We start from the raw sequence: 13,147 nt of genomic DNA, 5'->3' as shown, positions 1-13,147 counted from the left end.
ACAGTGCAAACAAAATAATTATAAATGTATTTTATTTACACGATAAATAATATATGTGTACTTTTTAAATTCTATATATCTCATTTATAATTATTTTATTTATACTATAAACGAGATAAATTATTTTGATATAAATTAATAAATATGCTACAAATTATATATTTTGATAAATAAAATAATTAAATTATTTATAAAAAAATCCTTATAAATGCCATTTTTTATTTTTAGTATTAAATATAATGGATAAAAAATGAAAAAAAATAAACAAGACACATTATGGCCTCGTGTCATAACCCTCCAAAGTGCATGACACTATTGATATCCGCTCTCTCCGAATTTGCACGTTTTTCTAAAATTTTTCTTCTTAATGTTGATTGAAATTTGAAAAACCAGTACACAAGTCACACTATAAAAAGCTCACTAATCGTTATCCTTTTCTTTTTCTTTCCTTATTCTTAATTTTTTTTTTTAACTAAAGATAGGAAATCCAACCCGTAATTTCTTAAATAAATATAAAAAAATTATGTCATTTAAGTTATAACTCATTAGCTTTTTCATTTTTATTATTGCTAGTTTGGTAATTGGTTTTTGTATACATAAACGCTCCACACACACCCAATAGTAATCAAGAGTTCAACCTTCAACACTCAACACTATTACATATTCATGTAGGTATAAACAAAAACCCCCACCACACACACAGTAGTCAACACTATACATAATTATTCAATTCGCTCTTTATTTATATATGACACCTCAAAAAGATAGGCACAAAAGGAGGAGAGGGGGGGGGGGGGGGCTCAAATTAATCGTTAACAATTTTTTTATCCAACGTATTAGCTTTAAATAAGAAGATTGATAAATTAATTTATGATGTTTTATAATATTAGGAAAAGTTTGTTTCTAACAAAATAAATAAATCTGTCTCTTATTAATTTTCTAAAATTTTAATTAATTTAATCCTGCAACAATAATATTTTCTAAAAATTAGAAACTAATTTATATTATCATTTTTAAGAAATATTAGAGGATAATTTGTTTAATATTGTCAAGAATCAAGTTGTTATTTTTTTATTAGAGATTAATTTATCTTATACAAAAATTATTAAGATCAGAATTAATCTTGAATATCCCTTAGAAAAAGAAAAAAAAAAACACTATAGTTTGGAAAGTTGAAGTGCTCATGTGTTGTTCATGAGTATTGATGCTCTATTGGAATCGTTTACCGAATTAATCTTGAGCACTGGAGATTTGTTATAAGAGTGTTTTTGGAATAAATGGATAAGGACAAGCCATTAACAGTATATTGAAATCTGCAATATTTATCCGTATTTGATCAGTAATTTACAAATATAATTTGATCTGCAAAATGATTGGATTTGATCGATCCACACTCTAATTGGATCGGATCTCAGATATCATATCTATAACCGTAAATTCAATCTATATATCTACGAATCCGCACCAAACATAAATACTATATGTTGTATTTATGTTTAATTTCAATTAATATTTATTATTTATATATATTGTATTATTTTATTTTTGTTATTTAAAAAAAACTGGTTTAATAATATTTTAAGAATAAACATGTTTAAAAAAAGTAAAAAAAAAAAGAGTTTAGGGTGAAAATAGAATTTTTCTTATAGAAATAAGCTTTTTAATATATTTTTTTATTTTGCGGATATATTTGATATCAAATTCGATCCAATCCATATATGTGCGGATCGAATATGATTGAACCTGAACATAAAAAATTACAGATATTAGATCCAATAAGTTTAATGCGGATTGGATCGGATCGAGATTTTTGGCCATATCTAATCCGATCCGCAAATATCCCAAACCATTATTGTGCTTGTCTTATGAGTTATGACGCATCTTTCTTACCAAGAACCAACAACAAAAACTATGGTCATCTCCATTATTTAAGAGGAGTTAGTTAAGTTAGTTAAGCACATCATCATAGAGGTAGGTTAGTTTTTTATTAGTTCTGTTAGAAGTTGCACTCTCTGACATGTGAAGTTAGTTAGAGATTATCTCAACTTGTAACTTCGAATATTACTCTTGTTTTTTTAGGTATTTAGTTCTTATGAAGTACTACAATCTTATTTAATTTAGGAAACACTAGAAGACCAACATTTTTAGTATTAAAAAGTAGAGAATTGACTAGTATTAGTTCGAATGTAAAACAAAAATAAGACAAAAAGTATTAATATCTATCATTTTTCTTTAATTTTAACCATGCCGGATCTTACTCTTGTCAAGACACTATATGTCGCAAATATATTCCAAGGGTAACAACCCCATGAAAAGTAGCAGCGTTACTACAGAATTGGGGACATAACTTCTCTATAACCAATAAATATTTGGTGAATTTTAAAAATGTTGAAACATAGGAGTTAGGTAACAATTGTTTTCCATCGTATAACTTATAAAGACACAAAAACTTACTCATGAACCTTATAAAATAAACCGGGACTAAACTCGAAACTCTAACCCAAGTTAACATAAGTACATAACAACACAAAGGGCCAGAAAAAAAAAAGGAAAAAGAAAAAAAGACCACCCATAATTAAAGAAGGATAAGACAAAGTTTACTAATCCTATTGTACAATCTGTGTAGAATGCCTGTGCTGCAATATGCAGGCAAATCAAAGAGAAAAGTATACTTTTTTGGTTCTATCATCTTTGCCCATTGTATGGGTATAGACTACAAAGCTTATTTATTTATTATGCTGATTCTCCACGATTATCCAGCATACATCTGCAATATGCAAAAATTGTTAAAAATGAAGAAATTGATTACATTTAGGATATCAAACAATACAATCAAAATTAAGGCTATAGATTACAAGGCACTAGTTTTACTTATAAATTAAGCATCATCATTTGAATCCATTTATACGAAGATTCTATCATTATATTCATGCCAAATCATGCAGCAGGTTTAAAAAAAAATTTAAAGTCTATATTAACATCAGAGCTAATTGAGAAGAATCTCAGTCAGTTTGTACTTCATATCATTCATGTTGAGATGAACATGGATAATGCTTGACAAAGTATCATACAAAAATTTCTGTTTAGATGCTTACCATCTTGATCTAATCCCAATTTTCCTTATGTCGCGCAATTGAATAGCTAAATCTTGAATAAATTGCTTTCCGTCATCTCCGCTTCGAAGAGAATTAAATATATGCTCAAGAAGATTATGATTAAATTCGATTGCTTCCAACCTTTCACTAAGGTCTGATATTTCATTTTCCAGAGCATCCAATTCGACTTCTTTCCTGGAATGATTGTTCCCATTACTATGAGAACAATCATCACTATCTAAAGAAGCTGAGCCATCCTTATCGGTATGATTTCCATTAGACATATTATTAACATTTTTCTGCATGGATGAATCAATTTCTTCTTCACCATTAGAAGATCCTTGTTGATCCAGTTTTTTTCCTTCAATCTTTTCGGAGGAAACCTCATTACCATAAAGTTCTTTAAGCCTATTTTGCAAGCTTTTCAAGCGATTCAAAATGCATTGCTTTTCCTCTTCAAAGTCTAAAGGTGAGGAGGTTGCACCAATGGGATCTTCATCACGGATTTTGGATACCTTGGTCAGCTTTGAACCGGAAGTGGTTACAGCATTTGTGATATCTGTGGCAGTTTTTTGTTCTGCAACATTTTCTACCTTCAAATTAGAAATTTGGACCATAGGCTCCTCTGGCCAGTTCTCCCTATAAAATTCCAGCTCTGCTTCTAAATCTTGTAGCTCTTTTTCCTTTTCCGTCAGTAGATCGTTAACTTTGTCCAATTCATCTCTATCATATTCTGCTTGCTCTTCCATCATTCTTAGATATTGCAGAGCTTCCATTTGCAGTGCTGCCTTCTCCTCCTGCAACCTGGTAATCATATTCATTGTTTGATTTGTGGCAATGGCAGAAGCATTTCTTTCTTCCTCCAGTTCCTTTTGCAAGGCCTCCAAGCATTTTTTGTCATACTCAATTTGTCGCTTCAATTGATCAATAATAGACTCCCCTTCAATTTCATTAACTTTGCTTCCATCCAGATATTCAAAATCAGATCCTACCGAGGATGAACTTGAAGGTGGCTTAACTTCATTTGAATCCGAGGCCTCAACGTGTCTCTCGGTGGACTGGACATGGTTCGCTAAAACCTCTGAGTTATCAGACCCACCAGCTGTGACGTTTTCTTTGGTGGAGACAGGAGACTGACTCATGTTGTTTGAGTTCTCTTGACTATGGCTTAAAGGAGAAGAATCACTTACCACTTTATCAGTTTCCACAGATGCTTTTTGTGTTGTATCAATCTTCTTTGTGTCTTTCCTATCCTCTTCGGTTGCAAGCTCCACACCACTTGATTTTGTAACATCTTCAGCTGGAAACATTTAAGAAATCAAATGTTAGATTAAATTTTCAATTGAAAAAACAGACACACAAGGAGAAAAGTTTACGTTTATTTAGTGATGCTCCAATGCCATCCAAAGTCATAAGCTCGGATATGGAAGTGGGAAGAGAATTCTGAGAAGGAGAAGTTGTTTTCACACCATCAGATTCTCTACGAGGAATTTTCTCTGCGTTAGGTGATGATGGAACATCGTCTAGTGAGATGAGCTCAGGCAGCTCGGAACTAGATTGATTTTCTGGCTTCAAATTAATTTCTTCCGGGACATCATGGTGCTTGCTAATCTTAGGTTCCTCAGATGAATCCGGACGTGACGGCATGGCTTTGGGGGAACTAATATTGGGATTTGGAAGATTCAAACCTCTTAGAACATGTCTTGGGGGAACTACTGGTTTAAATCGAGATGTATTGCCAGGTAATACACTAGCTACATCATCATCAGAAAATGGAAAATCAGACTCAGAATCAGAATACATTTTCGGCTCATTGTACACCATACGAGATGGTTGACGATGAGAACGCTTATCTTCTGATCCTGAAGATTGGCCCTTTGTTTTCTTCGAATTATCCCGGTGATTTGAACGGCTTTGCCTTGGCACTTGTGGCAAAGGAATGTATGGTGGCTTAATAAAAGTTCTCTTAGGTGATTTCAGTTGGATAGATCTCAGGGCATTTTGCTCTGACTTGCAAAGCTTGTAGCAGCCAGCACACGTACTCGGCCCCTTAGCGCCATTTAGCGAGTCTTTGGATAGAGACGGGCTTTGGGAACTAGAACCACCATTAACCATTCCCAATTTACCAACCAACAACTTGTGAGATTTCATGTTCGGTTTAGTGCTGGTAGTGCATGACAGAAGACAATCATCACACATTCTTTTTCCATCTGCAATCTTCCCATGAGCATGATATGAAGCCAGAGATGCTAGTTCGGATCTGTGGTCGCCGCAAAACAGGTTCTGATAGAACTCCTGCTTATCTTTACCAAAGAAACGATCCAGCCTAGTGCATAGCAAACAAGGGAATTGCAAATGGCAATACCTTGCAAACCTTGCAAGGAAATATGATAGCGCGGATTCGAAAAACAGCAGAAAGATCAAGAACCACTCACAAACTGCAGATGTAAGAAGGGTTGCTCCATGCACCCCCATTGTTCTGCCGAATGAAGTTCTGCTTCCACTAACTGCTGCCAACTCCGCTGCACGAATTTCTCTACAAATCCAATAGATTCATAGAGAAGATATGCGTTCCTCAGATACAGCCACCCAACTCAACCCAAAATTTATGAATCTATGTTATCATAAATCTCAAGGAGCTAGGGCTAGAAGGCTACATATAAACAAAGAAGCAAAAAATGGCCATCATGAGAAGTTAATCAAATTAAGATAAATGCATTAAATTGACACAAACATTTAACAATCAACAAGTTTTTCAGACATGATCATAATCACAGACAGCACAATCACAACAACAAATCAACAATAACAATAACATTAATTAAATTGAGCAACAACAAAAATCCCCAAAACTCCTCAGATAATGACACCAACAATCAAAACAAACAAATAAATAGGAACAAAAATGCAGGTTGAATTAAAAGAAAATAAATGATGAAAATGAAATGCACTCTTCCTCTTCCAACTGATTAATCATTACCTATTTAATAATTGGGGAATAGCCACAAGCACAAACGGTTGAACGAATTCAAACCAAACCCAACCATCACACATTATATCAACTAGCAACCGAAAATTAAATTATCATCATAAATATATAAAATAATTGTGAAACACAACAAAAAAAATAAATTCAAGAGGGAAAATTCTGCACCGAAGATTATGATTGCTATGCAAAATAATTACAAAAATTAACAGGATGAAATAAAAAATCATATACGAAATTGAAAACGGAGAAAAGTGTTTTACCTGTTTCTGCAACTTCAGGAGAAGGAGGGAGATGAGGAATAGAGGCAATTTCTGATCATATATGGAAAAGAATATGTATATCTTTTTTCGTTTGGGAAAAAATAGAATAAAATAAATAAATAATTAATAAAAAATAGAAAATACGGGGATGAAGAATAAGGCGCGGAGTGACATGCATGTCCCGCGCCGGTGGATCGAGTAACCGTTGAAAACAACGGCATTTGATTTGTTTGTTAGCAAATGAAAGAAAAAGAGATAAATAAGTAATTGTATAATGAAATATCTAATCAATAATTTATCTCTTACAACATGCTATATAGACAAATAATAATATTTGGCAAATTTGGCTAATCAAAATAAAGTTTGATGATACATAGAAATGCACATTGACCACGCTTCGTGACTTTATATTGACATATAAATATATATAATCAAATAGAAGCATAAATGATTCGCTTAAAATAGTCAAATAAAAAAAATAGTTCAGTTATACATTTAAGTGTTTTTGGCAATTAAATCTAATAAAATTGACCAAAACTCAACAAAAATTATTTTTATTATACCAACGTGTACACACGTCTATTTCAATAACGCAAATCCTTTTTTGTCTTCGTCTTTACGTTTGCGTTCTTCCTTCTTTTTCTTGATTTTCCTCCTTCTTCGTCTTCGCATTTCTCCTCCTCCTTCTTCTTCGTGTTCTTCTTTCTTCTTCTTTGTCTTCCTCCTTCTTCTTTTTCGCGTTCATTCTTCTTATTTGCGTATTTTCTCTCGATCGTCATTCTTTTATTGCTGCTATTGTTGCTGCATTTTTTCTTTTCTTCATTTTAATTGAGGTTAATTTGGATCCAGAAATAAATTTAATGTGTTTTTGTTGATGATTAATTCTTTTTGACTACTTGTTCAAAATTGAATTAATTTCGATTCATTTGTGAATTAATTGAGATTCACTTGATGCTGCTGATAAGTATTGACCAAATTTTTTATTCCTTAAGTAATTTCGATTCATTTCTTAGTTTAATTCAAGTTCATTTGGATCCAGAAATAAATTGTATGTGTTTTTGTTGATGATTGAGTCTTTTTTACTATTTGTTCAAAAATGAACTAATTTCGATTCATTTGTGTTAATTGAGGTTCACCTGATACTGCTGATAAGTATTGACCAAATTTTTTATTCCTTAAGTAATTTCAGTTCATTTCTTAGTTTATTTGAGGTTCATTTGGATCCAGAAATGAATTCGATGTGTTTTGTTGATAATTGAGTCTTTTTGACTGCTTGTTCAAAACTTAACTAATTGAATGGAATGGAGTGAAATCTAATGCAATTGAATAAAGTGATAATGAATAATTTCATTCTTCTTTGCTAAGAATTTGGTCAATACTTATCAGTAACATCAAGTGAATCTCAATTAACACACAAATGAATCGAAATTAGTTCATATTTGAACAAACAGTTAAAAAGACTCAATCATTAACAAAAATACATCAAATTCATTTTGGATCCAAATTAATCTCAATTAAACTAAGAAATGAATCAAAATTTCCTAAAAAATAAAAAATTTGATCAATACTTATCAGCAGCATTAAGTGAACCTCAATTAACACACAAATGAACCGAAATAAACTAAAAAATAAACCGAAATTATATAATGATGGCATCAGAGAAATCAAAACTAATAAAAATGTTAGCAAAATTTGGTTTTATTGATGATGATGATAACGAAAACGAAAAAGAAAAAGAAAAAGAAAAAGACGCAACATTAGGGAGAAAAAGAAGAAGGAGAAGGAGAAGAAAAAGAAGAAGAACTTGCGTGTGCAAATTTGGAAGAAGAAGAAGAAAGAGGAGGAGGAGAAGAAGAAGGGAAGAAGAAGAACCTGCGTGTGTAAATTTGGAAAAAAAAAAGAAGAAGAAGGAAACAGAGAAAGAGAAGGAAACGGAGAAGGAGAAGGGGTCACGTGATTCAAAAAGTTGTTATAACAACTTGATTAGATTTGGTTAAGTATTTTGCTTGGATGTAGAGTTTTATTCGAAAAAAATATAAGAAGAGAAAGTACAATTATTTAAGGGAATTAGCGTTAGGGATAAGATATAGTTGGAGCGGAAACGAACCAAATAATTTTATGTGAACAAAATAAGTCAAGAGAGAGTAACACTAATATTTTAACGTGAAAATTTTTTCTTCAGGGCAAAAAACTATGGGCCAACACTCCGAAAAATATCCACTGTATTAAAGATAATTGGTGGATGTTACAATACTCCTATATTGTTTGGAGTTTTAAAATCTCTTTACATTATTAGTGTGATAATATGCATTGGCACAGTATTCTAAAAAGTAATTAATGGAGCTCTTATTGTACCTTGATAATATCATTAAATAATTAATGCCAAAAAATTATATTCTTTTAAAAAAGTTAATATTTAAAAAATTAATACTAACTTAAAATTATGCTTTTAAATAAAAATATAAAATAATCATAAAATATTAATCTTTCATCTTTATTTATTTATTAAGTAACATTTTTTTTAATTTTAGTGTTTTATTAGTGTTAATTTTTTTACTGAAACAAAATAAAAAAATTATTGTTTTTCATAATAATTTTTTTATTTTTATCTTTTAAGATTTATTTTATTTTAGAATTTCATAAATTCATTACAGTACGATTTAGATCGTACTGGTATATTTTTATTTTTAAAAATCTAATTTTATTTACATAATTTAAAATTTTAAATTATAAAATTTTAAATTAAAATTTAAATAAATATAATTTGATTAATAGATTAATTTAATTTGATAAAAATAAACGTATTCGTATTATTATACTTAATATGATTAATTATATTTATTCGATTTTAAAAAAGTAACTATTTAAAATTGTTAATTATAAATTAAAAATTTAATATACTCGTATTGTTTTTAATATGACTATGTTTACAATACTCTCTAATAGTTTGGTGAATCGACAGTCTATAAAGTCGTTAATTATTTAATCAATACTCCATATATTTTTATTTTTAAATATTTTTAAATTAATTTTTTGCAGTTAAAATTTTTATTATTTTCTTTATATTTATTTTACCTCTTCTGCTTTAAATTAAAAAATCCTTTATATTTTAAAATTTTACTTTCTAACTCGTTTAAGTAATCTAATCTTAAAAGAACATTTTAATATTTAAACTTAATATTAAATAATATGTTTGATTCTATTAATTAAATTCAAATTCACATTCCCATGTTGTTTCTTTTAGTTACTAAAAAAAATTCAAATTTAAATTTTTATTTTTTAATTTAATAAAACAACTTTAATTATTTAAAGAATATTTTTATCATTTAAAATTATATGAAAAGTGCATGTTAGTCTTTTAAAATTAAATTTAAATTTTTAACATTATAAATTTATTAAATGATATCAATTCAAATTAGAATTAGATTTTTAAATAAAAGAAAAAAATTTCTACTACGAAAAATAATATGAATAAAAAAAAATGAATGATAATTGAAGTGAAATTAGAGTTAGATAAAAGTTATATATTTTATTATTGGATTGGTTGTTCGAGCTTGTAAGTAGGTCCTTAATTTTTATAAGGATATTTTTGTCTTTATAAAATTATCTATAAGAGTATTTGATAAATTAAAATTTAAAATTATATTTTTTAATTCATTTAAACAAATTTAATTCTAAAATAATTTTTATTATTTAAATCTCAAGTTTTTTTATGCATTTAATCTATACCAAAAAGATAATTTTGCCTTTTTATTACTATTTAAATAAATATTTTATAATTTTTAAATTAATCTTTAAAAAAGATAATTTTATCTTTTTAAATTTAAATATAATTTTTTTAGTTTTGTTCTTTTTAAAATTAAATTAAATTTTTAATTCAAATTAAATAACTTTAATCTTAAAAAATATTTTAGTCTTTTAAAATTCATATCAAAAAATATATTTGACTTTTCAGTTTTTTAAATTTTTTATAATAATGTTATAATAATTTTTTATTATAATAATATTATAATAATTTAATATAAGTAATATTAATCGAAAAATATAACGGGCTTAAAATGGCCCAAATTAAAATAATAGTCTTAATTTAAACAAATTTTAAATAAAAAGGAAAAAAAAAATAGGTATAAATGTTAACTTTTGTTTAACTCTTTAAAAAGGGTTTTAATACTCCAAAACTTCAAGGAGCATTAAATCAGGCGCCACCCTAAGATAATTACAATATAGTGAACCGCAGTAAAATACTCTCTTACTATAATTATTAGTATCTAGTGAGCACTAGAGAGTATAATCAAATTCTAATGTGTATCATTCACAACACACTGAATTTTCTCACACACTTTCTATAATATTACACTCACTGATACAAGAAAACTCACTCAAAACTAAAAATAAAAACACACGAAGCCTTGAAGAAGAATGCTTCATTGCTTGTGTTTTGTGTTTGATGCAAAAGAAGAGTTCATTGTGCTCTATTTATAGTCGAAGTCAATGAACTACAACCACTCCTTCCTTCCATTATTTTATTACTAATCTCTTCAATAATAAAAGACTACTCCACTTCAGATGCTCCAACCACTTTGCTTCGGTGGATTGATAATGCAAGTCATTATTAACAATTCTCCACCTTGACTTGCATTGTCATTTGTCTTTAATTTCTGCAAATATTAACCAAGTTCACGCAATGCTTAAGCTTGTCAATCAACAACGGTTTGGTTATCACGTCGGCTGGATTTTCAGTTATAGCTATTGATGAGTCCATATTTGATGATGAATTTTGATTTAATTTGGATGGATTTCATCATATAAACTCACACTTAATCACCAAAATAGCATACTTTTGTGTTTGATCCCTAAATTGAACATAAATGTAAAAGCATGCATTTTTTGCTCAAATTGAATAATTTAATTCCACTTTTATTCCATTCGATGCCGTGATATGTTTGTTGAGTGCTTTCAGATCATAGAGGCATGAATGACTTGGTAAAAGTGGAAGAGAAGCATGCAATTGGAAAAAAACATGAAGAAAACAAAGAATAAAAACATTTCAGAGTGTGTCCATGCACACTTTCTGTGCCTACGCACAAGGGTCAAAATCAACACCTGTACCCACGCACAGAATGAAAATCAGTAAGTGTGCGTACGCACAAGTACCAGTGCATAACTTTATTAATGAAGCACGTGGCTCGCGATTTTGGAGCTATTTTGGCCTAATTTTTGGAGTGCTGAAGCCTTTTGGAAGTGCTATATCAAAGGGGAATGAAGACATATCAAGGCATTAGGTTTTTATTAGGTTTTCATTAGTTTTAGGAAGCTTCCATAGTTAATTAAGAGTAGGAGTAATGTAGTATAGAATTTCTCTCTTAGGGTTTATTTAACTTTCATTGTAATATTTTATAGTCAAGTTTTTTGTGGATTTTGCTCAACTCTTTTGTGAGTACTCTTTAATTTCTCTTTAATTACATCACTTTTGCTTTTACGTCCTTTTGGTTCAAGTTAGTTGTTAATATTTGCAATTTTAGTTTTTTGAAGTTTTGATTGATGAATTTAATGTTTTATGCTTTATATATGCTTGTTTGATTGTCTATTGTTGATATTGTGAATAGTTGGTTATAGTTTCCTATTTTCCTTTACAATTTCTCATGTTTTGCTTTTATGCCCACCAAGTGTTTGTGAAAATGCCACTTGGTAATTTTGAGTAGATTTTCACACCTTGACTTAGGATTTGAGTTCCTAGAATACTAGAGTCATAATGTCCGACACCGTATCGCTATTTTTTTTGAAAACCGGAAATAAATACTTTACCTTAAAAAAAACAAATAAGCATAGATTCATATACAAGACTTCTTACACAATAGCTTATAATGTAATACACATATAAAACATACAATTCCTATCCCTCTTATAAATATTGTAACAACAAAGACGAGGGAAGAAAAATAATCTAATCAATACAATATCTTATAAACCAAAACGCAGTATAGCCCTTCGTAATGCTCCTTCATCCGATTCCTGAAAAGGTAAAGTTGTAGGGAGTGAGAACCTAACCACACGGTCTCACAATGGAGTTTCAGAATTGTCATAAGAAGATATTTAATAAGAAAACTATTTTCAAGTTCACTGATTATCATTGCCTTATGAATCCTTTTAAAAACCAATAGCTAATGGTTCAAAACATTTTCAAAGAAACAATGTTTAATCTTTCAAAAATCCAAAATCTTTCTTTTCTTATAAGAAAATCTCAATCAGAAACCAACCACGCAATCAATCAACACAATCATTAATTCAGCACCAAAGTTCATTCTCAAATGTAGCACACCAGGACAAACACAGACAAGATAGACAAGGAAAGCACAGGTTTAGGTAGCAGTTACAGCAAATAGTTCAGGTAGCAGTTAAGAACAATTTAACAATTAGGCACACCAAAACACGTTCAAACCCAAGAAAAGCATACAAATGCATATGATGCATGCCTGTCCTATGGCTAATGAGCTCATCTGTCGATTATCCAGCCAACCCGACAAGTCCGAAAACCTTAGACTGTCCCCCGACGTGCATCCTCATGAGTATATATATATATATATATACCATTCTCGGGAATTTATAAGTGCCCGATCACCCTTACGTCATAGGATCAACAGAGTATCGAGTTTCAACCTGGTACACATGGTGGCAAGCCACGGTACTTTACCCAGGGAACTCGTGTCTCAGATAATTTCAAATTTATAAGCCATATGGATAATTCATTCAACATTCATCAACATCTAAGTCATTCTCAATATCATCATCATTCGTCAATCCAT

The 13,147-nt window shown here is 29.7% G+C and overlaps 1 protein-coding gene across 1 annotated transcript; it reads right to left on the bottom strand.

Annotated features, from left to right (window-relative positions):
- Nucleotides 1-2,348: 2,348 nt before the first annotated feature.
- On the bottom strand, nucleotides 2,349-6,629 carry LOC112726985 (probable myosin-binding protein 4). Its single transcript, XM_025776565.3, has 4 exons — nucleotides 6,345-6,629; nucleotides 4,472-5,748; nucleotides 3,096-4,395; nucleotides 2,349-2,767 (listed from the first exon to the last, which is right to left on the bottom strand). Coding segments are annotated over exons 2-4 (2,400 nt in total). The 5' UTR covers nucleotides 5,571-5,748; nucleotides 6,345-6,629; the 3' UTR covers nucleotides 2,349-2,766.
- Between the last annotated feature and the right edge of the window lie 6,518 nt (nucleotides 6,630-13,147).

The sequence above is a fragment of the Arachis hypogaea genome, chromosome 12 (genome assembly GCF_003086295.3).
Source record: "Arachis hypogaea cultivar Tifrunner chromosome 12, arahy.Tifrunner.gnm2.J5K5, whole genome shotgun sequence".
In the NCBI taxonomy this organism is placed as follows: domain Eukaryota; kingdom Viridiplantae; phylum Streptophyta; class Magnoliopsida; order Fabales; family Fabaceae; genus Arachis; species Arachis hypogaea.
The sequence above is the reverse complement of the archived record's forward strand: the minus strand, read 5'-3'. Positions and strand labels throughout refer to the sequence as shown.